This window comes from Garra rufa, chromosome 14 (assembly GCF_049309525.1).
Source record: "Garra rufa chromosome 14, GarRuf1.0, whole genome shotgun sequence".
NCBI lineage: Eukaryota > Metazoa > Chordata > Actinopteri > Cypriniformes > Cyprinidae > Garra > Garra rufa.
Window position 1 is genome coordinate 5,692,932 of NC_133374.1, and position 24,316 is coordinate 5,717,247.

General features: G+C 35.0%; 1 protein-coding gene across 1 annotated transcript; it reads left to right on the forward strand.

The window, feature by feature from the left end:
- The first annotated feature begins 3,430 nt into the window (after positions 1-3,430).
- naalad2 (N-acetylated alpha-linked acidic dipeptidase 2) lies at positions 3,431-22,717 on the forward strand. The gene is made up of 19 exons (XM_073817600.1): positions 3,431-3,538; positions 4,245-4,350; positions 5,090-5,276; positions 6,882-6,983; positions 7,556-7,681; positions 7,767-7,953; positions 8,029-8,122; positions 10,001-10,096; positions 12,415-12,500; positions 12,605-12,724; positions 12,802-12,884; positions 13,814-13,877; positions 13,982-14,049; positions 15,530-15,618; positions 15,726-15,816; positions 15,912-16,176; positions 20,503-20,584; positions 20,739-20,831; positions 22,525-22,717. The coding sequence occupies exons 1-19, from the start codon at positions 3,457-3,459 to the stop codon at positions 22,715-22,717; spliced, it is 2,214 nt and encodes a 737-aa protein (XP_073673701.1). The 5' UTR covers positions 3,431-3,456.
- The last annotated feature ends 1,599 nt before the right edge of the window (positions 22,718-24,316 follow it).

Consider the following 24,316-nt stretch of genomic DNA (forward strand, 5'->3'; position numbering starts at 1 on the left):
AATACTTTATAGGAACAAAATGTAGGAGTCAAAAAAAAACACCAGTTACTCTTTTATTTACTCATGATATGTAAACGATCATGGTTGAGACCTCCGGTTCATTAGCCGCTAGGGAAAAAAAGGAAGAAAAAACTGGGTTGGGGAAAGTTACTTTTAAAAGTAATGCATTACAATATTAAGATACACCCTTAGAAGTAATTAATAATGTTACTTAGTTACTTTTTATGGAAAGTGATGCATTACGTTACTTTTAAAATCTGGACAGGGCTTGCTTGTTTGTTTTTAATATAAAAAGTTCTATTTTTGGCAAATTTAAAAGCCTTTTTACACCAAAAGCCTCAGGCTTAGAGAAAAGTAAATTGATGTCTGTACAGTAGACTGCAGAAGAAAAAATGTGAATTCTTTAGCAATAAAAAAAGGAAAACAAATGTTAGATTATCTTGTGTAATTTTTGCTTATGAACAAATTGGATCATCGAAGGTCGGCAGCAAAGAAATTGGTTAATAAAATATATTTAATTATTGCATTTGATTATTGCAGTTTGTGTTGAATTTCACTGTTTTTATTCATTTTGAGGAATACGGTAGGCTATCTGTTTTTTTAGTGAATGAGAAGAATTGATGCATGTTCACATTTATTCTAAAACTAAAGTCACACTTTCTCTCAACATGGGGTCAGGAGAGCTTTTAATCAATAAATGGGGGGAAAGTAACTAGCGTTAATTATTTGAAAAAGTAACTCAGATATTTTCTTTATTAAAAAATAATGCGTTACTACTAGTTACTTGGAAAAAGTAATATTATTACGTAACTTGCATTTCTTGTAATGCGTTATCCCCAACACTGAGAATAACAATGTGCAGTAAACGGTAAAACTGTTTGCACTGTAAAACAGCGTGTTCATAATTAAAATATTGAATTAAAATAATATGGTAAGATACAACAATTTGCAATATCAAGCAGTAAAAATTAGTTGTTTTGCACAGCTAAAAATAGCTGGACATGGATAAAACTGAAAGCCAAACCCATAAAATTTACAAATGGCCACACCCACTCTTACAGGAAAAATAAGGTGGATACACTAAACTTCATTTATAATGCATAATGCAAAGTCACATTTTTTATAAAAACAAAATTAATAAATCAATATCAACAAACAAATAGCAGTCTCTCTATCACTCAAACTACTTCAAATGTTTGGTCAGGCTTTTTTAATAACATTAAAGTTTGTCTTGACAAGTTTTTTTAAAAATACAGTTAATAATTTTATTATATTTATTTATTGCATTAATTATAATAAGGAAATAGAAATTAAATACTTTCTAAAAAACTAAATTTAGAAGTAAACAAACCAAATCAAAACACTCTTTTCTCTTCTTTTTATTTACTTGTGACATGTAAAAAAGCAATCATCTTCAATGCGGAAGTACACTCTTAAAAATAAAGGTGCTTTAAAAAGTTCTTCCAGCAATGCCATAGAAGAACCATTTTTATTTCCACAAAGAACCATTCAGTCAAAAGTTCTTTAAAGAACTATCTCTTTCTTACTTTTTTATTTTTATAAACTAAAGAACCTTCTTTCACCACAAAGAACCTTTTGTGAAACAAAAGGTTCTTTAGATGTTTAAGGTTCTTTATGGAGCCATTTAGACAAAACAGGTTCTTTTATGGCATCGTGAAGGACCTTTATTTTTAAGAGTCTGAGCTGCATCCACTATTCAGAAATAATGAGAAAAATAACAACACGCCGTAAATTGTACAACTGTTTGCGATACAAACCAATTATTTCAACTATTTGAAAATCTGGAATCTGAGGTTGCAAAAAAATAAAAAAAAATAAAAATATTGAGAAAATCACCTTGTCCAAATGATGTTCTTGGCAATGCATATTACTAATCAAAAATTAAGTTTTTATATATTTATGGTTGGAAATTGACAAATACCTTAATGGAACATGACCTTTAATATCCTAATGATTTTTGGCATAAAAGAAAAATCAATCAGCAATGTATTTTTGGCTATTGCTACAAATATACCTGTGCTACTTATGACTGGTTTTGTGGCCCAGGGTCACAAATGATTAACAATTGGGGTAGTTTGATAGCAGAGAGCGAAATCGACTTACAGTTGGCATTGTTACTTCTTTTGAACAATTTCTTTTTTTCGTTTCGTTTTAACTTGTGTTGAAAAACAAAATCTCCCCTGTGCAGTCAGCAAACAAAAAACACTAAAGTCTTTTATTTACTTGTGTTTTGTAAATAAAGAGCGAGACAATGACTAGTATTCAATCTTGATAACGATCAACTGAAAAAGCACAAACGACTTACGGTTGCTATGGTTTGGCCTACATCTTTTCACAACCCCTTTTTAATCTGTTGTCTTTAACATTTGTGGTTTCTGAAAAGTTATATGTATATGAGCTTGTAAGGACCCCTTTTTTGGAGGGGTTAGTGCGGAGGACCAAACCTGCAGAAATTATTTAAAAATAAATAAATTAAATTAAAAGTGTGTTTTATTTGTTTTATTAAGTCAAAGATGACTTAATTTTTTTCTGTTATTTTATTTCATCTTATTTTTGGCCCTTGGTTGCAGCGAATAAATGAATTAAACATAGGCCAACGGCGCCATCTATTGCTGAGCGAGTGGCAGCGTCAAAATATTTGGCTTTATTTTCATTTCAAGCATTCAGTTATGTTATGTTATGCCAATAAATCACATCAAAACTAAGAAGCTAGAACAATATCCCTCACACCCACATTTCTCTTGAATAATCGCGGCGCATTCCTCAACTCTCCGAGAGCCTTCACGCTTCAGCAACGCAGCTGCGGTCGAAGCATCGGGGCGCACCGGAGCTGTCCAAACAACGACAAATGAGTTCGGTTTATGCTTAACTTACACTTTAAGAGTCATTATATGCCCTAACCGCATCTGTGTGCTCGTTCGTACATTTTTGTGTCTATGTGTGAACTACAGACAAGTGAAAACTGAACCGGCGATGTTCGATTCGCCAAAAGAATCATTCATGTGAATCGATTCATTTAAATGATTCGATTGAATCAAATCGGTTGAAAGTCACTCTAACAGCAACTTTAAAGTTCAAATATGTGTTCGGCCATGTGCTGGAGAAATAGCAAAAAATTTACCGTCTGAAATAATAAATTTAAAAGTAAAAAAAAAAAAAAAAAACAGCTGACTGCTCACCAAACTGGTGTCATATGCTCAGGTTGGTTTGAAAGGGGTTTCAGCTGGTTTAGCTTAAGTTTGGCTACTTACTTTGTTTTCAGCAGCGATTTTTAACCAAATATTGGTGTCACTGCGAAAAGCGAATCGGTGAATCATTTTTATTCAAACGAACCGATTCGCTGCGCACTAATGAACACAAGCCAGCCAAGACCCGCCTACATTTCTCTTTCCTCCTAATAATAGTTTGCTAACTGCATATGCGGTGTTTAGTCAAATGGGATCCGAGGAGAAAATAATCAGCTGGATCTGCCGGTTCACGGTTATTACGGCATTCTTCTTGATTGGCTTTATTATTGGTGAGTTTCTCTACCTTTATAAAAGTATTTATAATTTTCTGCAATGCCTGCTGTCGTGCTTATTGCAGAGTCAGGTTGTTTTAGTCGGTCCACTGTGCATAATTTTGCCAGAGGATTTCATTTAAAACAAAACAAAGTTGTTCAGTTCTGGGGCCCTTTGAATTCAGCATTAGCTTGTGGGTTTATTTGATCTTCATTGCTTATGGTCAAAAACAAATTCAGGTGTTTGATACCTGTTGGTCTCACCTGTCCAGATCGCATGCACTGCATTCCACAGGTTCGACAATGCCTTTGGGACAGGTGTGACCATACTGACATTCATACAGCTCAAAATAAAGATTTTTAGCTAAAAACAGGTGTTTTAAAGACCATATGCTTTTATTTAGGAGAATAAGAGATTTTCAGAGATCCCACAAAAACTGGAAATAATAAAGAGCTTAACATTTTATTAATGTTCAGTTTTTAAATATTGCATTTAAAAGCTTGCATAACCCAATTTGCTCAGACAACGTCATAGAAATTCATTTAACAAAAGGTGTGGGAAACCCTGAATGTTTTGATTGCTTTTTGTTTATTATTTGTGATATTTTCTTTTAAACATAATTCAGAATGCATCATTACTTCTTCTTATGCAGATGAATCACTAATGTTTCTCAGACATGGTTTGGTGTGACAGGTGTTTGTTTCTCATAACCGCTGTTCTCAGGTTGGTTTGCTCGACCTACTAATGTCAATCATGGACAGGCATCAAAAAGCTTCCTGCACAACTTTCTGGATGAGATGCAGGCAGAGAATATTAAACACCATCTCAGGTGCGATAACGCTGTCCACATGCCCTAAATAAATCAGCCCTGGCATCAATGAATGATATTATTAAAAGATTAACTCACACAAAAATGAAAACTAGCTGAAAATGTAATCCGTACAAGATGTAGATGAGTTTATTTCTTCATCGGATTTGGAGAAATGTAGCATTGCATCACTTGTCCACCAAGTGGGTCCTCTAGAGTGAATGGGTGCCGTCAGAATGAGAGTCCAAACATCTGATAAAAACATCACAAGTAATCCATACCACTCCAGTCCACCAATTAAGACCTTTATAACTTCAAACCACTGCTTCAGACTAAAATTCTAGCCAAAAAGTCATCTTGTCTGAATCAGGAGCACTGCTTACAAGCCCGGACGGTCCAAAACAGCTTTGATGTGAGTGGGGGATATGCTTTTTCACTAAATATGGATTATGAACATTTTGGACTAGATTACTGCAATGCCTTTATCAGCTTGTTCTGACGGCACCCATTCACTGCAAAGGATCCATTGGTGATCAAGTGCAATTTAATGCTAGTTTTCTCCAAATCTCCTTTGATGATGAAACAGGTTCATCTACATCTTGGGATGTCTTGAGGGTGAGGACATTTTCAGATCTTTTTAATTTTTTATTCCTTTAAGTGCACATCTGCACTGCATGCCAGTCTAAAACAAACAGGCTGCTAACCTAGATTTTAAGATCTAAATTATGTCTCTTGCAATTCACGTTTGTCACCTAAACAGGAAGTTCACAAAGCTGCCCCACCTGGCCGGGTCACAGCAGAATCTGGATCTGGCGGAGCAGATACGGACCGAATGGATGGAATTTGGGCTGGATTCAGTGGAGCTAGTGCCGTATGATGTGTTGCTGTCGTATCCAAATAAAACAAGTCCCAATTACATCTCCATAGTGGACCAAATGGGAAATGAGGTACATACTGACAACCAGAACCCAAACACACACAAACAAGGAGTTTTCTTTTTGGAGAATCTGAAATTAATAATGATAGACAGCTGTATGCACTTTCAAGAGTGAGCAGTAATAAAATGAATAAAATAGCAATACTTGTGCAGAAATATAGAACGCCCTTTCTTCTGTATATTGCAACAGACATTGCAAAACCTTATCAGTCAACCACTACTTTCCATACTCAAAGTTCTACGGTGTGTACTTAAGTTTGTAAGGCCAGACACGTGCGCGCTCTTTTAGAACAGTGTTCCATTTTCTAAATTTCAAAAGAATTCTTTCAAAAGGAATTTTTAGAACAAAGAAGGCCTGATGATGTCATAGGGGAACCTTTATAAGTTCCACAAAAAATAACGTTATATTCACTAGTTCTTTAGAAAGCCATTTATGTACTTTAAAGGAGAAGTTCACCTCAAGAACAAAGATGTACAGATGATTTACTCACCCCCTTGTCATCCAAGATGTTCATGTCTTAAAGAAATAGTTTCGTAAGGAAACATTTCAGGATTTCTCTCCATATAGTGGACTTCTATGGTGATTGTGAGTTCAAACTTCCAAAGTGCAGTTTAAATGCAGTTTCAAAGGGCTCTAAACAATCCCAGCCAAGGAAGAAGGGTCTTATCTAGCGAAACAATGTTATTTTCTAAAAAAAAAAAAATACATTTTATACACTTTTTAACCTCAAATGCTCATCTTGTCCTGCTCTGCATGTACTCTGTATAAAGTTCAAGACAGTTAGGGTATGTCAAAAAACTCCCATCTCATTTCTCCTCCAACTTCAAAATCGCCCTACATCGCTGTTTTACCTTTTTTTGTAAATGGCGTTTGATCCTCTTTGCATGTTCACTTTGTAAATACTGGGTTGGTACTTCTGCAGCGATGTAGGGTGTTTGGATGTTGGAGGAGAACATGAGATGGGAGTTTTTTGACACACCCTAACTGTCTTGAACCAGAATACATAAAGTGTTTGCACAGCTAGACAAGATGAGAATTTGAGGTTAAAAAGTATATAAATAATTGATTGTTTCACTAGATAAGACCCTTCTTTCTTGGCTGGGATCGTGTAAAGACATTTGAAGCTGCATTTAAACTGCATTTTGGAAGTTTAAGGACTATAGAAGTCCACTATATGGAGAGAAATCCTGAAAGTTTTCCTCAAAAACATAATTTCTTTACGACTGAAGAAAGAAAGACAAGAACATCTTGGATGTCAAGAAGGTGGGTACACTCAAGTGAACTACTCCTTTAAGAACCAAAAAAAGATCTGAAGAACATGTAATGTGCCTTTTTTAATCCCCAAAGCCCTCAAGCCCTTAAAATATTTCGACATCATAAATCTGTAGTGTGCATTTGTTTTTGCTCTCGTGACATCCGAAGATTTGGTGCGTGTCTGTGTGTGTTTTAAGGTCATTTATCTTGTCATCAGTGAGGCTGTGAGTAACGGTTCCAGCTTGGTTGCCATTGCGACAGGTTAAAGTCCATGACTTGTCTTTGGATGTTTTATAGCGACTGCAACTATATAATCCAATAAATAATAAATGTGTCTACATGTTTCTTTCTCTGTCTCAGATCTTTAACACCTCTCTGGCAGAGCCGGTCCCTGAAGGTTATGAAGATGTTGCCGATATCGTCCCTCCTTATAGTGCTTTCTCTGCGAAAGGACAACCAGAGGTGATGCTTGAATAGACAAATACTGACACATGCCAAATTACAGTCAACATGAAACCAAAATGAATCGTTTATGGTCTAAATGCATGCTCCTGGGCTTATTTTGCTTGATTAATTCGTGCATCTTATTGAAAAAGGGTTGTCTTCACAAGAAATTCAAAGAAATTAATACTTTTATTCATCAAAGATGCATTAAATTGATCAAAAGTGACATTTATGATGTTACAAAAGAATTCTATTTCAAATAAATACACAAAAACCAACATCGAAAATAATCAGAAATCTTTCTTGAGCTCCAAATCAGCATATTAGAATGACTTCTGAAGTATCATGTGACACTGAAGACTGGAGTAATGGAGCTGAAAATGCAGCTTTGATCACAGAAATAAATTGCATTTTACAATATAATCACATAGAACACAACTATTTTAAATTGTAAAAGTATTTCACAATTTTATGGATTTTACTGTATTTTTTAATCCAAAAAATACGGCTTCGTCAGCATAAAAGTCTTCTTTTTAAAACAAAAAATATTACAGACTTTGTAACTTACAAAAGTTGTTTGTGAACTGTAGGATGAGCTGGTTTATGTTAATTATGGACGGACAGAGGATTTCTTTAAGCTGGAAAGAGAGTTGGGAATAAACTGTACAGGAAAAATCGTCATCGCTAGATACGGCAAGATCTTCCGCGGAAACAAGGTGAGGTTGAAGTATTTTGGAAGTGGTGCTTAACTAGATGGTTTTGGAATGACATCTGAGTAAACTAGCTCACAAATGTTTGCAGGTGAAGAATGCAATGTTAGCTGGAGCTAAAGGGATCGTGCTGTTCTCGGACCCTGCGGATTATTGTGCGGACGGCGTGGAGCCGTATCCCCGCGGCTGGAACCTGCCAGGAGGCGGCGCTCAGAGAGGAAACGTGCTGAATCTAAACGGGGCGGGAGACCCGCTCACAGCTGGATACCCTGCCAAAGGTATGTGTGTGTACCACAGAGAGATTCTTCATGAGATTACGGTGTTGATCATTGTGTTTTGTGACTGTCTCATAGAATACACCTACAGATCTAGTTTGGAGGACGCAGTTGGGCTTCCCAAGATTCCAGTGCATCCCATCGGATATCATGATGCGGTTCACCTGCTGCAGTGAGTCGGCCACCGCTAAAAACATTTGAGACCAAATCAAGTCGTAAATGTTATTATTAACATTTAAAATATTGTTATATATTTCATACTTTATTAGAGGCCAAACACTGAAGGTGCGATGGCACCTATTGTATCTGTTGGCGTTCTTCTTAGTCCGTCTATGGCAGCCCATAGAACTGCTTGCAGTAAAGTTATGAAATTTGGCACATTGATAGAGGACAGTCTCATTATTAATCACAGCAAATTTGAGGTCTCCATCTCAAACTCTCTAGTGCCACCACTTGTCCAAATTTTACTCTTGTTTTTTTCGCTATTTTTAATAGTTCTTAAAACCTACTTTTTCAAACTCATCCCGGATGGTTTGTCTGATTTTTCACCAAAATTGCCACAGATCATCTTCAGACCACACTGGCAAAAAGTTATGGAATTTAAGTTGATTAGTCAAACAGTTTTCGAATAATGTATGAACGAATTCAACAAATAGCATGCACACAATGGATATGAAGCTATATCTCTAGAAGAGTTTGCCGTATTGAGGCCATAACTGTTATAACTGTTATATAGTTTCGGCACACCACCACCTAGTGGTCATTAGATAAGAAAAATGTCTATTTTTGCTTATAATTTCTGAATGGTCTCTTTAGATTCAGAGGAGCATGCCAAGTCAAACCGTACCCAATTTTACCATGTAATGTATTGTAAAATGCTATATTTTACGAATGCATTGGCGTTCAGTACTCCAAAAAGTTTCGAGGCAGCGCCACCTAGTGCCCAAAAGTTTTAAAGAAATTTTAAAAATGCTTAAACATTTCATTCAAATGGCCTATTGTAATGATGGTGATCTCAATATATTCCTTGGGTCATGCCAGAACATCGATACCAATTATGCCAAAATTGGCCAAACTTTCTATTCGCCATTTTTATTATTGTTGAACAGCTGCTTGGTCCGATTTTCACCAAATTTGACTCGGATCATCTTCAGACTATGCTGACAAGAAGTTTTTAATTTCGTGTCAAAATACAAAATGTTTTTTGTTTAACACATCAACGTATTTGCTAAAAAAAGATGCCAAACTGCATCTGAGGCTGTATCTCTGCAAAGCTTTGACATATTTACACAAAACTTTGTATGTGCCATTGCCACCTCACATTGACCATGCCACATCAACTTGGTAACAGCGCCACCTATTGGTCACGAGTTATAAACCATTCACTAACCATTAATTGTGAAATTTCCTATTATTAGTACTTTTAATTGCATTACCCTTTTGTAATGAAACTGGTCTCAAAATATTCCTTGGGTCATACCAACAACATACATACTACTTATGCCATAATTGGCTAAACATCCTGTCCGTCTTTTTGATTTATGTTGAAAACCTACGACCTACGACCGTTCATCCGATTTTCACCAAAGTTGAGTCAGATCATCTTCAGACTGTGCTGACACAAAGTTATGGATTTTGTGCCGATGGACAAAACCATTTTTGTATAGCAATGCAACAAATTTGAGCCTTGACATATGACATTGACACCAAACTTTGTGTTATGGTCACCTCACACTGAACACACCATCTGATGACAGTGCCACATGTTGGTCGAAACCCATAAACCCATTTTTCACCCATTTTGACTAAAATCGTCTTAAAATAGCTTAAATTACTTATTGCTTCAGTGATGCTTGCAGCTATAAATTATTTTGAATAATGATAATATAATTTTAGAATTTAATAAATTATTTGATAATCATATTCAATGAGGAAAAACAAGCATGCATGTGAATATCAATCAAATTCTTGATTTAAAATTGAAATCTCATTTACATTCGGATTCTTAGCACACTGAAATGAATTCTCTTTATATAATGTCTTCCTGTAGGCATATGGGAGGACCTCTTCCGCCGGATAACTGGAAAGGTGCCCTGAATGTCTCGTACCGAATCGGACCGGGATTCGTGGACGGTTTTAATCAGAAGTATGAGACTTCCTTCCAGACAAACCTTTCTGTAAATTCACAATGTAAAATCAATTTGATCTTTTGAAGACAAAACACTGCAGGCATGCACTGCTCTATTTTACTTCCACAGCATGTCTTTTTTCAGACTAACAGATAGAAAACATCCAAAATACACATTTAAGTGTTTTGATGCACTGTCACAAATCTTACATGCATAGAGTGATAAAAAGAAAATAAATACATAAAACTTTAAATTTGTCAAAAAAGAATTTCAAAGCAGGACAATATTTGGCCAAAATAATATTGAGAAAATCGCCTTTAAAGTTGTCCAAATGAAGTTCTTAGCAATGCATATTACTAATCAAAAATTAAGTTTTGATATATTTATGATAGGAAATCAAATATACAAATATACACATGCTACTTAAGACAGTTTTTGTGGTCCAGGGTCACATTCCTATTCTGGAAACTGATTTAAATATTGCATATTTAATTAGATAATGCCTCATTAGCATATTTAAGCATAACATGACGTGAATATGGTGGGAAATAGTGATGTATATTAGTCAGAAAGAATCTTTACTCTTGCCTTAAAAAAATATAATAAGATTAAAAATGCATTTGATTTCTAAAATGACAGATTTCTAGGTTTTGTGGTAAAATTACTTTTACTAATTGCATTGCATTTCGATGAAAGATTATAAAATAATTTTCTTGTAAATGATGTGGTCTGATGGATCATGCGCAATCAGACCAGGGTGATTTCATGTTCATTCAGACAGTTAACTAAAAACCTAATCCATTGCTTAACCTGTAAGCCCAAAACCTTTGATCTTGCTGTTATGAAGTAAACTTTACACAATCATAATCAGCTTACACACTCATATTCATGCACTCCTGGTAATAGTTAACTGGTTTTTATGCATGATGTCAGCAGGATTGAGAGGTTTGTGCACTCAGCGTTCACAAAAAGGGACGACACACATTTGCTTCCCACAGCACACACACACACAGAGTCACACAACATCACACACACTTCTGTGCCTCTGTTGTTTTTCTGTAATGAAATCTGGAAGTCAGCCAGTTTGATACAAAGGCCTTGTGTTTGGGGAACCCATCACTCACTCAAACAAACACACACACACACACACACACACACACACACACACACACACACACACACACACACACACACACACACACACACACACACACACACACACACAGCCAAATGAAGGCTGTGTTTACATTTATGCATTTGGCAGATGCTTTTATCCATGTACGCATGCAGTGTAAAGTAAAAGACTAGAAAGTAGGGATGCACCGAATGTTCGGCAACTGAAATTATTTGGACAAAAATAGCAAGTGTTCCGCCAAATAAGCAAAAACTCTTAAAGTACACCGAAAAATGGTGTGACACGATCAAATAGAGGAGTGCACTAATCCAGCAAACACGTGGGCAGTGTGGAAGCATTTAAGATGCAAAAATCATTACAAGCACCAACAGCCCAAGACTTTTTAGTATCACATCGCATGTCTTCCATGAGAAGAGTAAGGGATGGTTGTTGATGGTTACTGTATGATGACTGAAATCACCAAATGGCCTTAAACCATTAGTAAATAAACTACAGAAAGTTACTGTCTAATACACGCACCACTTGTATTTATTCTGACAGCGCTGCCTGAGCTCCTTAGCCAGGGTTCAAACTCCAAAGCGCGAGAAAAATCTGCATGATGAGAATCATTCATAAATCTGCTGCTGTTGGCAAAAAGTAATACTAAGGTCTTCTTGTGGGTTTCCGCCAAAAAAAAGTCAGCATTCATAAATGTTAGCATTGTAATTTCACTGTTGTTCTGTAAAATAAAATAAAAAGTAACAAAAATAATGATAACAATCATTACAACAGCTCTATTAATAGATTTATTATAACATTCTCATTATAAATGTACATTTATTTGTACATTAAAAACACATGCCTGATTCAAGAAGGGGTCTTAAAAATGACCAAAGAATATTATTTTACTAACTTATAAATTTTAAGTTAAAATGTGCTTTGTTGGTAGGCTATAATGTCTACTAAAATGTTAAAAATGTTCAGTGTTAAATATTTTTAAATAGTTGTTTCATAATTGATAAAACTCTAAAAATCTAATTTATGCAATGGTGAAATAATTTGGCACACACACACAAAAAAAAAAAAATGTGTTTGGTAATTGATCTTCAGCTTTTGGCCTAGTGTGTAATTTTGTACGGCTTCACCCAAGAATTTTCATTTCGGTGCATTCCTACTAGAAAGTACTGATTCCTTATTGAATTTTGTCTTTGTGTAATTTAGTAAAGTGCGTATGAACATTCACACCAACAATCAGGTGACCCGTATCTACAACGTGATTGGCTGGATCAGGGGAGAGGTGGAGCCAGGTGACATCTTATCTAGTTATATTTTGAAGTTTAAAAGGTTATATTTTGTTTGAGAGTGTGCAAAGTTTTATTCTATGTAGATGAGTTTGGCTTTGTGTGTTTAGATAGGTACGTGATTCTGGGCGGCCATCGTGACGCTTGGGTGTTCGGAGGGATTGATCCCGTGTCAGGAGCTGCTGTGGTGCACGAGAGTGTGAGAGCGGCTGGGAAACTGATGAAAAAAGGTGTGTGTTGTATAGTTTAATGCATAACCGTACGGTTTTGTTTTTAAATAAAAATGACCTTTCTTTGGGTGTTTTAGGTTGGAGGCCGAGGAGAACGCTGATCTTTGCCAGTTGGGACGCAGAGGAGTTTGGCCTGCAGGGATCCACGGAATGGGCAGAGGTATGAATGAATGAAACAAATACAATAGAATAAATGATTGATTGGATTAAAGAATCAATTAATTAATGACTAATTGAATGCATGCACATAAAATGAACAACGGAAGGAATGAATCAGTGAACAAATGTTTGACTGAATGAAAAAAAATTGCAGAAAAATGTAAAAATAACCATTGACAAAAAATAAACAGCTCAATGCAAAATTGAACTCTGGATTGAACAAAAGAATCAGTCACTCACTGAATGAAAAGAATGATTCACTGATAGATTAAACAAATGAATGAATGAATGAATCACTGATTGGATTAGTAAATGAATTAAAAATAGTGAACCACTGAATTCACAATAATGGATTAATGAATGCTTGAGTGAATTAACAAATTGCAGACAAATGAGCGAATTAAATAACTACTGAATGACCAAAAAAACTCAGTGAAGAATCAGTGAATGAACAGAATGATTCAATTATTTATCAGTGAATGAATCATTGGTTGAATTTGTGAAACAATGCATTAATGCAGGAATAAATCTGAATGAATTTAAAAAAAAAATAATTTAATAATGGATTAAAAACAAATGAATGAACGACTGAATGAATATGTCAGTGAATGAAAAAATAAAATAAATGCATGATTGAATTAAATCAATCAGATTAATAAATGAACAAATTAACCATTAAATGAATGTTTTTTTTTAATAATGAACGAATATATGATTCATTTATTGACTTGCATGAATGAATGAATAATTAAATTAATGCATCAATGAACAAGTAAATAAATGAATTAACCACTAAATAAATGAATGCAAAAAGAATTAATGAATCATTAAATAAAGGAATGACTGTATTATTGATTGACTGAATCAATCAATAAATGATTGCATATCAGTAATCAGTACCTCAGCATGTTGTTATTCATGTGTTTGCAGGATAATGCCAGAATCCTGCAGGAGCGAGCCGTGGCTTACATCAATGCAGACTCTGCTATTGAGGGTCAGTCAAACACTTCATTATGCGTATCTCTGTGCAGTAAAAGCAGCACTGTTCTCATCTGTGAGTATTCAGGTCTCTTGTTTAGATACTTTGTGTTTGTGCAGGTATGTACACACTGAGAGTCGACTGCACTCCCTCCCTACACACTCTGGTTTATGACATTACCAAGAAGGTGAGATTCAGTCTATCTGTCTATTTATCTATCTATACAGTGAGGAAAAATACATTTGATCCCCTGCCCACTGACAAAGAAATAATCAGTTTATAATTTTAATGGTAGGTGTATTTGAACAGTGAAACAGAATAACAAAAACATCCGGAAAATGCATTTAAAAAAAGGTATAAATTGATTTGCATTTTAATGAGTGAAATAAGTATTTGATCCCCTATCAATCAACAAGATTTCTGGCTCCCAAGTGTCTTTTATACAGGTAACGAGCTGAGATTAGGAGCACTCTCTTAAAGGGAATGCTCCTAATCTCAGCTTGTTACCTGTATAAAAGACACCTGTCCACAGAAGCATTCAATCGATCAGATTCCAAACTCTCCACCATGGCCAAGACTAAAGAGCTGTCCAAGGATGTCAGGGACAAGATTGTAGACCTACACAAGGCTGGAATGGGCTACTAGATCATCGCCAATGAGAAGGTGACAACAGTTGGTGCAATATATTCACAAATGGAAAAAACACAACATAACGGTCAATCTAGCTTGGTCTTAGGCTCCATGCAAGATCTCACCTTGTGGAGTTTCAATGATCATGAAAACGGTGAGGAATCAGTCCAGAACTACACTTTTTAATGACCTCAAGGCAGCTGGGACCATAGTCACCAAGAAAACAATTGGTAACACACTACACCGTGACGAAAGAAACTCAAGAAAGTCCATGTACAGGCCTGTCTGAAGTTTGCCGATGAACATCTGAATGATTCAGAGGAGAACTGGGTGAAAGTGTTGTGGTCAGATGAGACCAAAATCTCACATCGACTCAACTTGCCATGTTTGGAGGAGGAGGAATGCTGCCTATGACCCCAAAAACACCATCTCCACCATCAAACATGGAGGTGGAAACATGCTTTGGGGGGACAGGACAACTTCACTGCATCAAAGGGTCGATGGACAGGGCCATGTACTGTCAAATCTTGGGTGATAACCATTGATTGTGGATGGGTATTCCAGCATGACAATGAGCCAAAACACATGGCCAAGGCAACAAAAAGTGGCTCAAGAAGAAGCACATTAAGGTCCTGGTGTGGCCTAGCCAGTCTCCAGACCTTAATCCCATAGAAGATCTGTGGAGGGAGCTGAAGGTTTCGGTTGCCAAACGTCAGCCTCGAAACCTTAATGACTTGGAGAAGATCTGCAAACAGGAGTGGGACAAAATCCCTCCTGGTGGCCAACTGCAAGACCTCTGTGATTGCCAACAAGGGTTTTGCCACCAAGAACTAAGTTATGTTTTGCAAAGGGGTTGAAATGCGTTTTTGTGGATTTTGTTGTTATTCTGTCTCTCACTGTTCAAATAAACCTACCGTTAAAATTGTAGACTGATCCATTTCTTTGTCAGTGGGCAAACGTACAAACTCAGCAGGGGATCATATCATTTTTTCCCTCACTGTTTTAATGCAAGAGTTGTTGATAGTGTGTTTCTGAAGGTTTCAAGTCCGGAGGAGGGAGAGGAGGGCATGACTTTATATGAGAGCTGGCACAAACGAGACAACTCCACAGAAAGAGATGCACCATGGTAATAAAGAGCAGCTTCTGGACGATCATAAGCATCTTTAAGAGCATCTGATTGATTAGAAATACATGACATATCTAAGCAAACGTGTGTGTTTGATCTCCCTGTAGGATCAGTAAACTAGGCTCTGGTAGTGATTTTGAAGCGTATTTTATCAGATTAGGCATTACATCTGGAAGAGCGAGATACACCAAAAACCGAGTGAGTGTTTACATCCATGCAAAGTAAAAAACATTAAAGTAATGCACTTTTATAGCATTTGAAAATAATCTGTCCTTTCCACCTTATTTCCCCAGAAAACTGAACGCTACAGCAGTTACCCTGTGTACCACAGCGTGTATGAGACCTATGAGATCGTGGAGCGATTCTATGACCCGAGTTTCCGCCGGCTGGAGGCTGTGGCGCGTGTTCGCGGTGGACTGATCTTCAGTTTGGCCGATTCTCTGGTCTTACCTTTGGATTGCGTGGAATACGCCATGTCTCTCACCAAATACGCCAATAGCATTTACCAGCTTGCAGCAAAGCATCCTGGTGCCATGGGGCAGTACAGCGTCTCATTCGGTATGCATACTATCCATTCGTTTAATATGCAAAATATTACAATGTTCATATAAACATAGTGTGCCAATCACTTTTAAAAATAAAGGTTCCAAAATGGTTAGATTCAATAGAAGAATTATTTAGGGTTTCCCAAAGAACCATCCGAACATTCTAAATAAAGGAGTGCTTTGAAAAGGTTCTGGATTTTAAAGGTTCTTTGTGGAACCATAGATTTTAATTCCAGGGTTCATACAAGGTGCTTGAAGTACTTTGAAATTTGAGGCTTGGAAAACCCCTGAAAATAGCAATATTTCTGAAGATGTATTTGAAAAGTGCTTGAATTCTTGAGAGGCAATGTATTAATTTTTTAAATAAGCACATATCTTTTTACACAAAATTCATGTATTTCAAAAACATACATTTTTTATGTATGTCTTATTTCAGTTCATGTCTTGAAACTAGTGGGCTAAGCCAGTACTAGTACTGATAATGTAGTGTAAACATGGCTGAAGACGCGAAAAGGGGAACACATGAACCAAATCAATTGAGTGAGTTATTTATGTTGGAATCGCTCTGATTGATTCAAATTCGTGACTTCGATCATACATTTGTTTTTTTAAGCGATTCGCTAGCAGATCAAATTAAAAGAGTGATTCATTTTCCAATTTCGACATTGCTTGTAATGATTTTACAAAGCATGTATAGTGATGGATGAAACGGAGCTTTTCAAAACTCCGAATCAGTTAAACTGCTGCGTCGTGAAACGATTCACTGTTTTCAAGTGCTCCAATCGGATTGAGTATTGCGAATCATTTGATTCAGATCTGGAATTTGGAGCGGGTATCGTGAGCCATTTGATCTGAATATCAAAGTGGCTTAATCAATCATTATTCAGATTGAGACTTCATAGCACGAATCGTGAATCATTTAGATCAGAACTTAGAAGCGGGTTCACCAATATTTTGCTTCAGAACGAAATTTTAGAGAGTGGATCACGAAACATTTAACTTAGATTGGGACTTTGCATATCGGGAATCATTTAATTTAGATCGGGACTTCGGAGTGGGTTCACAAATCAGTCATTCATTCGCGATCTGAGTCCGCGAATCATTTGATTTAGGTCGGAACTTCAGAGCGGGTTCCCAAATATTTTGCTTCAGTTCGGAGCTTCGGAGCGTGGATTGCGAATCATTTGATTCAGATTGGGAATTAAGTGCATGTTCATAAATGATTTGATTCAGATCGGAACTTTGGAGTGTGCATTGCAAATCATTTGATTCAGATTGGGAATTAGGTCCATGTTCATAAATTATTTGATTCAGATCGGAACTTTGGAGTGTGCATTGCAAATCATTTGATTCAGATTGGGAATTAGGTCCATGTTCATAAATTATTTGATTCAGATCGGAACTTTGGAGTGTGCATTGCAAATCATTTGATTCAGATTGGGAATTAGGTCCATGTTCATAAATTATTTGATTCAGATCGGAACTTTGGAGTGTGCATTGCAAATCATTTGATTCAGATTGGGAATTAAGTGCATGTTCATAAATTATTTGATTCAGACCTGAACTTTGGAGTGTGCATTGCAAATCATTTGATTCAGATTGGGAATTAGGTCCATGTTCATAAATTATTTGATTCAGATTGGAACTTTGGAGTGTGCATTGCAAATCATTTGATTCAGATTGGGAATTAGGTCCATGTTCATAAATTATTTGATTCAGATCGGAACTTTGGAGTGTGCATTGCAAATCATTTGATTCAGATTGGGAATTAGGTCCATGTTCATAAATTATTTGATTCAGATCGGAACTTTGGAGTGTGCATTGCAAATCATTTGATTCAGATTGGGAATTAGGTCCATGTTCATAAATTATTTGATTCAGATCGGAACTTTGGAGTGTGCATTGCAAATCATTTGATCCAGATCGGAACTTTGGAGTGTGCATTGCAAATCATTTGATTCAGATTGGGAATTAGGTCCATGTTCATAAATGATTTGATTCAGATCGGAACTTTGGAGTGTGCATTGCAAATCATTTGATTCAGATTGGGAATTAGGTCCATGTTCATAAATTATTTGATTCAGATCGGAACTTTGGAGTGTGCATTGCAAATCATTTGATTCAGATTGGGAATTAGGTCCATGTTCATAAATTATTTGATTCAGATCGGAACTTTGGAGTGTGCATTGCAAATCATTTGATTCAGATTGGGAATTAGGTCCATGTTCATAAATTATTTGATTCAGATCGGAACTTTGGAGTGTGCATTGCAAATCATTTGATTCAGATTGGGAATTAGGTCCATGTTCATAAATTATTTGATTCAGATCGGAACTTTGGAGTGTGCATTGCAAATCATTTGATTCAGATTGGGAATTAAGTGCATGTTCATAAATTATTTGATTCAGACCTGAACTTTGGAGTGTGCATTGCAAATCATTTGATTCAGATTGGGAATTAGGTCCATGTTCATAAATTATTTGATTCAGATCGGAACTTTGGAGTGTGCATTGCAAATCATTTGATTCAGATCGGAACTTTGGAGTGTGCATTGCAAATCATTTGATTCAGATCGGAACTTTGGAGTGTGCATTGCAAATCATTTGATTCAGATTGGGAATTAGGTCCATGTTCATAAATGATTTGATTCAGATCGGAACTTTGGAGTGTGCATTGCAAATCATTTGATTCAGATTGGGAATTAGGTCCATGTTCATAAATGATTTGATTCAGATCAGAATTTTGGAGTGTGGATTGCGAATCATTTGATTCAGATTGGGAATTAGGTCCATGTTCATAAATGATTTGATTCAGATCAGAATTTTGGAGTGTGGATTGCGAATCATTTGATTCAGATTGGGAATTAAGTGCATGTTCATAAATGATTTGATTCAGATCTGAACTTTGGAGTGTGCATTGCAAATCATTTGATTCAGATTGGGAATTAGGTCCATGTTCATAAATTATTTGATTCAGATCGGAACTTTGGAGTGTGCATTGCAAATCATTTGATTCAGATTGGGAATTAAGTGCATGTTCATAAATTATTTGATTCAGATCTGAACTTTGGAGTGTGCATTGCAAATCATTTGATTCAGATTGGGAATTAGGTCCATGTTCATAAATTATTTGATTCAGATCTGAACTTTGGAGTGTGGATTGCGAATCATTTGATTCAGATTGGGAATTAGGTCCATGTTCATAAATGATTTGATTCAGTTCGGGACTTCAAAGCACATATCCTTTCTCAGTTCTTTTTTTATTACACAGTAGAAAACATCAAACCATTAAGGCAGTAGAGCAAAAGAAAAAACTAAAAAGAAAGAAAGAAAAAGTATACACAAATACAGATCCCTTAAGAAAATTAACCTTTGTTTTTTCTTTATTAGAAGTGTAGTAACCATGTTTTTTGTATAACCACAGTTTTACTACAAATACCATGGTTCAACTAAGTGTAGAAAAAACAGCGTTTATTTGTGGTTGCAATGGGTTAACTATAGTAACCTTTTTTGGTATACATTTACAACTTTGAGGACATATAGGGTAAATTTTCAGAGCTTCACATTCATCTTTAAATAAAAAACAGAGAAAGAGGTTTAAAGCCAGATTTTTGTCTATGTGTGTAAAATTGAACTAGCAGGAAAGTTCCATTTTCCTATATTCTCTTTCGAGTAATCAAACAATTCAAAAACATATTAAAACAAAATGAGTTTAGATTAACATGAAAAAATCTGACCGAGGTGTCTCTGTGTGGGTCCATTGGCAAAACAAGTGAATGAAATCTTCCTCAGAAGAGTGACAAAAACAGCAACTCACCTCAATGTCTGACTCATATTAGAATTATGTTCATGTTCATAAGCCCCCTTTCAATATTCAGCCACTACTAAATTGTACTTCAAATAAAACAATGTCTGCTGAAATATCTGTGAAATATCTGCCATTATGTCCCCATCAATGCCAAAATCAAACCTACACCCTTGATTTTAATGTATACAATTTTAAATGTTATGTGCTTTTCTCTTTCTCTTTTTAAGTTAACATCATTGCATACTTTGCATGTGCTTTATTTTTGCCATTTTGTTTTATTAGTAGATTTAAATTGATCTATTTAACTTTTTTTTTTTTTTTTGAATTTGAAGGAAAAGACATTGTTTGATAATCAGATCTCTGATTGAAGTCCTTAAAAATCAGTTCTTGAAAAGCCTGGAATTTCATTTTTACAGCATTTATTTTAAAGAATGTAGGGTAAAAGTGTGAGAATTGGTGTGAGATTGTAACCTATGACTTAATTTCAGATGTCCTTGTCAGTCAGCATCTTTCTTTATGGTTTATGTTTTAGATTCCCTCTTCTCTGCAGTCGAGAACTTCACAGTCGCGGCACGAGACTTTCATCAGCGCCTCGATCAGCTCGACAGCTCAAAGTACGAATGACAAAATGACAGACTAGGTTTTCAAACTAGGTTTGAAATTGCATTATAGTGCAGTTATAGAATCTGATGTTGTGCTCTTGTCACATCTTATTGCAAACGATGCCTGTTTCTCACACCTGTAATCTTATCTGTATCTGTCTGTCAGTGCTCTGGCTGTGCGGATGGTAAATGATCAGCTGATGTATTTAGAGAGAGCTTTCATTGATCCGCTGGGTTTGCCAGGGAGACCGTTTTACAGGTAAACACAATCTGTCATAAACTCATTTTATAGTTATAGTTAACTAAAACCATAAAAAAAAACATTTTACTAGAATTGTTACTAGCAATAAACTAACTGAAACTGAAAAAAGATCAAATCTATTTTTTTATTTCAGCTAGTTGCCAAGGCCCAATTTAGTTTACCTTTTACTTTAACTAAACTGAAATGAAAATTAATCAAAACTATATAGACATATTTATAAAAAATAATAATAAAAAGTTTAAAATAAAAAATGAACACTGTTTTTTTTAATAACTAAACTGAAGTTAAAATTAATAAAAACAATAAAAACACAACAAAATTACCAAAACTTTATCTAAAATTAAAATTAACACTTTTAGTTTAACTTTTAATTAACAAAACTAAAATGAAATTTAATAAAAACTATATAGATATCTAAAAAAAATAATAATAGTAAAAACAATAAAAACTCAAAATTACCAAAACTTAATTTAAAATCAAAATGAACCCTTTTAGTTTAACTTCTAATGTAATAACTAAACTGAAATGAAAATTAATCAAAACTATATAGACATATTTAAATAATAATAATAACAACAAAATTACTAAAACTTTATCTACAATAAAAATTAACACTTTTAGTTTAACTTTGAATAACTAAACTGAAATTAAAATTAATAAAAACTATATAGACATATTTAAAAAAATATATAATAATAAAACAAACCACAACAAAATTTCCAAAACTTGATCTAAAATTTAAATTAACACTTTTAGTTTTACCTTTTAAATGTAAAAACTAAACTGAAATGAAAATTAATAAAAACTATATAGACATATTTAAAAAATAATAAGAACAACAAAAATTACCAAAACTTTTATCTAAAATTAAAATGAACACTTTTAATTTAATGTTTAATTTAATAACTAAACTGAAATTAAAATGAATAAAAACTATATAGACACATTTTAAAAATAGTAAAAACAACAGAAACACAACAAAATTACCAAAACTTTATTATCTTTATTAACTTTATTAAACTTTTTAATCTACAATTAAAATGAACACTTTTAGTTTAATAACTAAACTGAAATTAAAAATTATATAGACATATTTTAAAAAAATAATAATAAAAACAACAAAATTACCATAACTTTATTTAAAGTTATAATATAGAATGAAAAATAATGAAAATATAGAAATAAAAATAATTCTAAATGTAATAATTATCCATGCTGAAAAACGTTGCGCTGCTTTTTATGTTTGTGAAAACTGATATATTTTATTTTTTAGGATTCTTTGATGAATAGGAAGTTCAAAAGAACAGCATTTATTTGAAATAGAAATCTTTTGTAACATGAGAAATGTCTTAACTATCATTTAATGCATCTTTGCTGAATAAATGTACTAATTTAAAAACAAAACACACACAAAATCTTCCTGATCCCAGAACAGACGAGTTACACACTCAAGTTTAATACTAGAGATTAGTGGTTTGTTTAAATAAGTCTGAACAACACAAAACTGCACTAGCAGAAAGCATAAACCACACGTTTTGCCATATTAGAGCAGTTTCTTCTAGTTATAGTCAGCTCCTATCCACAATAATTCCATTAATACAATAATAACCACTTGGCTGTTTTAGGATCAGTCTTAAGTACTGTGTCTGATTAGATGTTTTTTAACCACAGCATATTTGTCCTTTTCTAGGCATATCATTTTTGCACCCAGCAGTCACAATAAATACGCGGGCGAGTCTTTCCCAGGGATTTATGACGCTCTGTTTGACATTGAGAACGCGGTGGACCCGCAGAAGGCCTGGGACGAGGTCAAACGGCAAATCAGCATCGCCGCCTTCACAGTAAACGCAGCTGCTGAGACGCTAAAACCTATCGTCAGCTAGACGGCTTGCTTTACTTTAAAACATGCTGTGGATACGGGACTGCAACATGTCAGCAAAATAGTTAATATGTCAGTGTTTCATCAAACGCAGCAACTACAAATGGACTTCACATGCAGATCTGACTGGTAGAAGTGAGCAGATACAGTCGATTTTAAAGGAATAGCTCACCAAAAATGAAAATTTGCTTTATGTATGCACCCCTCAGGCCATCCAAGATCATATTTGGAGAAATGTAGCATTGCATCACTTGCTCACCAATGGATGTGAATGGGTGCCGTCAGAATGAGAGTCCAAACAGCTGATAAAAACATCACAGTAATCCACATCACTCCAGTCCATCAATCAACTTCTTGAGAAGACAAAAGCTGAGTGTTTGGAAGAAACAAACTTTAAACCAATGTTTCTGGCCAAAATATGAGTTCAAAATCCATAATAATGCTTTCTCCAGTGAAAAAGATCATCATATGGAGTCCTGACACATCAAAATACACGCACATATTTGTTCAGAGCTGTTTTGGCTTGTAAACAGTGTTTTATCTGTGCAGATTTCTCTCCTGATTCAGTGACCAGAGCACTTTTTCACTGAAAAAGCAATATTATCAATTATAGACTTGGCCAGAAGCAGAGGTTTGAAGCTAAAAACGTTTCTTCTAAACACACAGCTTTTGTCTTCTCAAGACATTCACTGATGGACTGGGGTGGTGTGGATTATTGTAATGTTTTTATCAGCTGTTTGGGCTCTCATTCTGACGGCACCCATTCACATCCATTGGTGAGCAAGTGACGTAATGCTACATTTCTCCAAATCTGATGAAGAAACAAACTCATCTACATCTTGGATGGCCTAAGGATGAGTAACATTTTCAGAAAGGTTTCATTTTTGGGTCAACTGCTCCTTTAAGCAGATGTCTTTCATCCAAAGAGATTTGCAGTGGACAAATTGCAGGGATGGCATTAATTGCCTTAATTTAAAACAATTTAGGACTGGCTGCAATGTTATATTAACAACCCTAAGCACATTTCATTGTGTTAAAACTGTTGTAAAATTGTGAGCATTTGACCTCATATGTGAAACACGCTGAATGAATTACTGTCAATTATGAAAGCAACAGTTGACGTATCACTTGTAAATCTTGCATAAATCATCACATTTTTATGGAAGCCCATTTCTGCTACTGAATAAAAAATAAAAAAAGTAATTGCCACCTTTTATCTCGCAATTCTGCCTTTTTTCCTCAGGACTGAGATGTAAACTCAAAATTGTGAGTTAAAAAGTCAGAATTGCAAGATATAATATTACAATTGTGAGATATGAACTTGCAATTTTGACCTTTTTTCGCAATTACGAGTTTGTATCTCGCAATTCTGACTTTCTTCAGGGAACTGAGACAAAATCTCGCAATTGAAGTCTATTTCTGAGGAGAAAAAAAGACTGATGTTCATAAAATTCAGAGTTTATAACAAAATTCTGACTTTATAACTTGCAATTGCAAAGTTTATTTCACTCAATTCTGACTTTAAATTTAATTTCACAAGTTTATTTTATTTATTTCTGACTTAGTTCTGACTTCATTTCTTAGAATTGCGAGTTTATATCAT

What these genes read in the sequence shown, in the direction of transcription:
- naalad2 (XM_073817600.1), top strand. Translation starts at nt 3,457, where the DNA reads ATGGGATCCGAGGAGAAAATAATCAGCTGGATCTGCCGGTTCACGGTT. An exon ending in AGCTGGATACCCTGCCAAAG is followed by an intron (nt 7,954 to 8,028) that starts GTATGTGTGTGT and finishes ACTGTCTCATAG; the next exon opens with AATACACCTACAGATCTAGT. An exon ending in CGAGATACACCAAAAACCGA is followed by an intron (nt 15,817 to 15,911) that starts GTGAGTGTTTAC and finishes TTATTTCCCCAG; the next exon opens with AAAACTGAACGCTACAGCAG.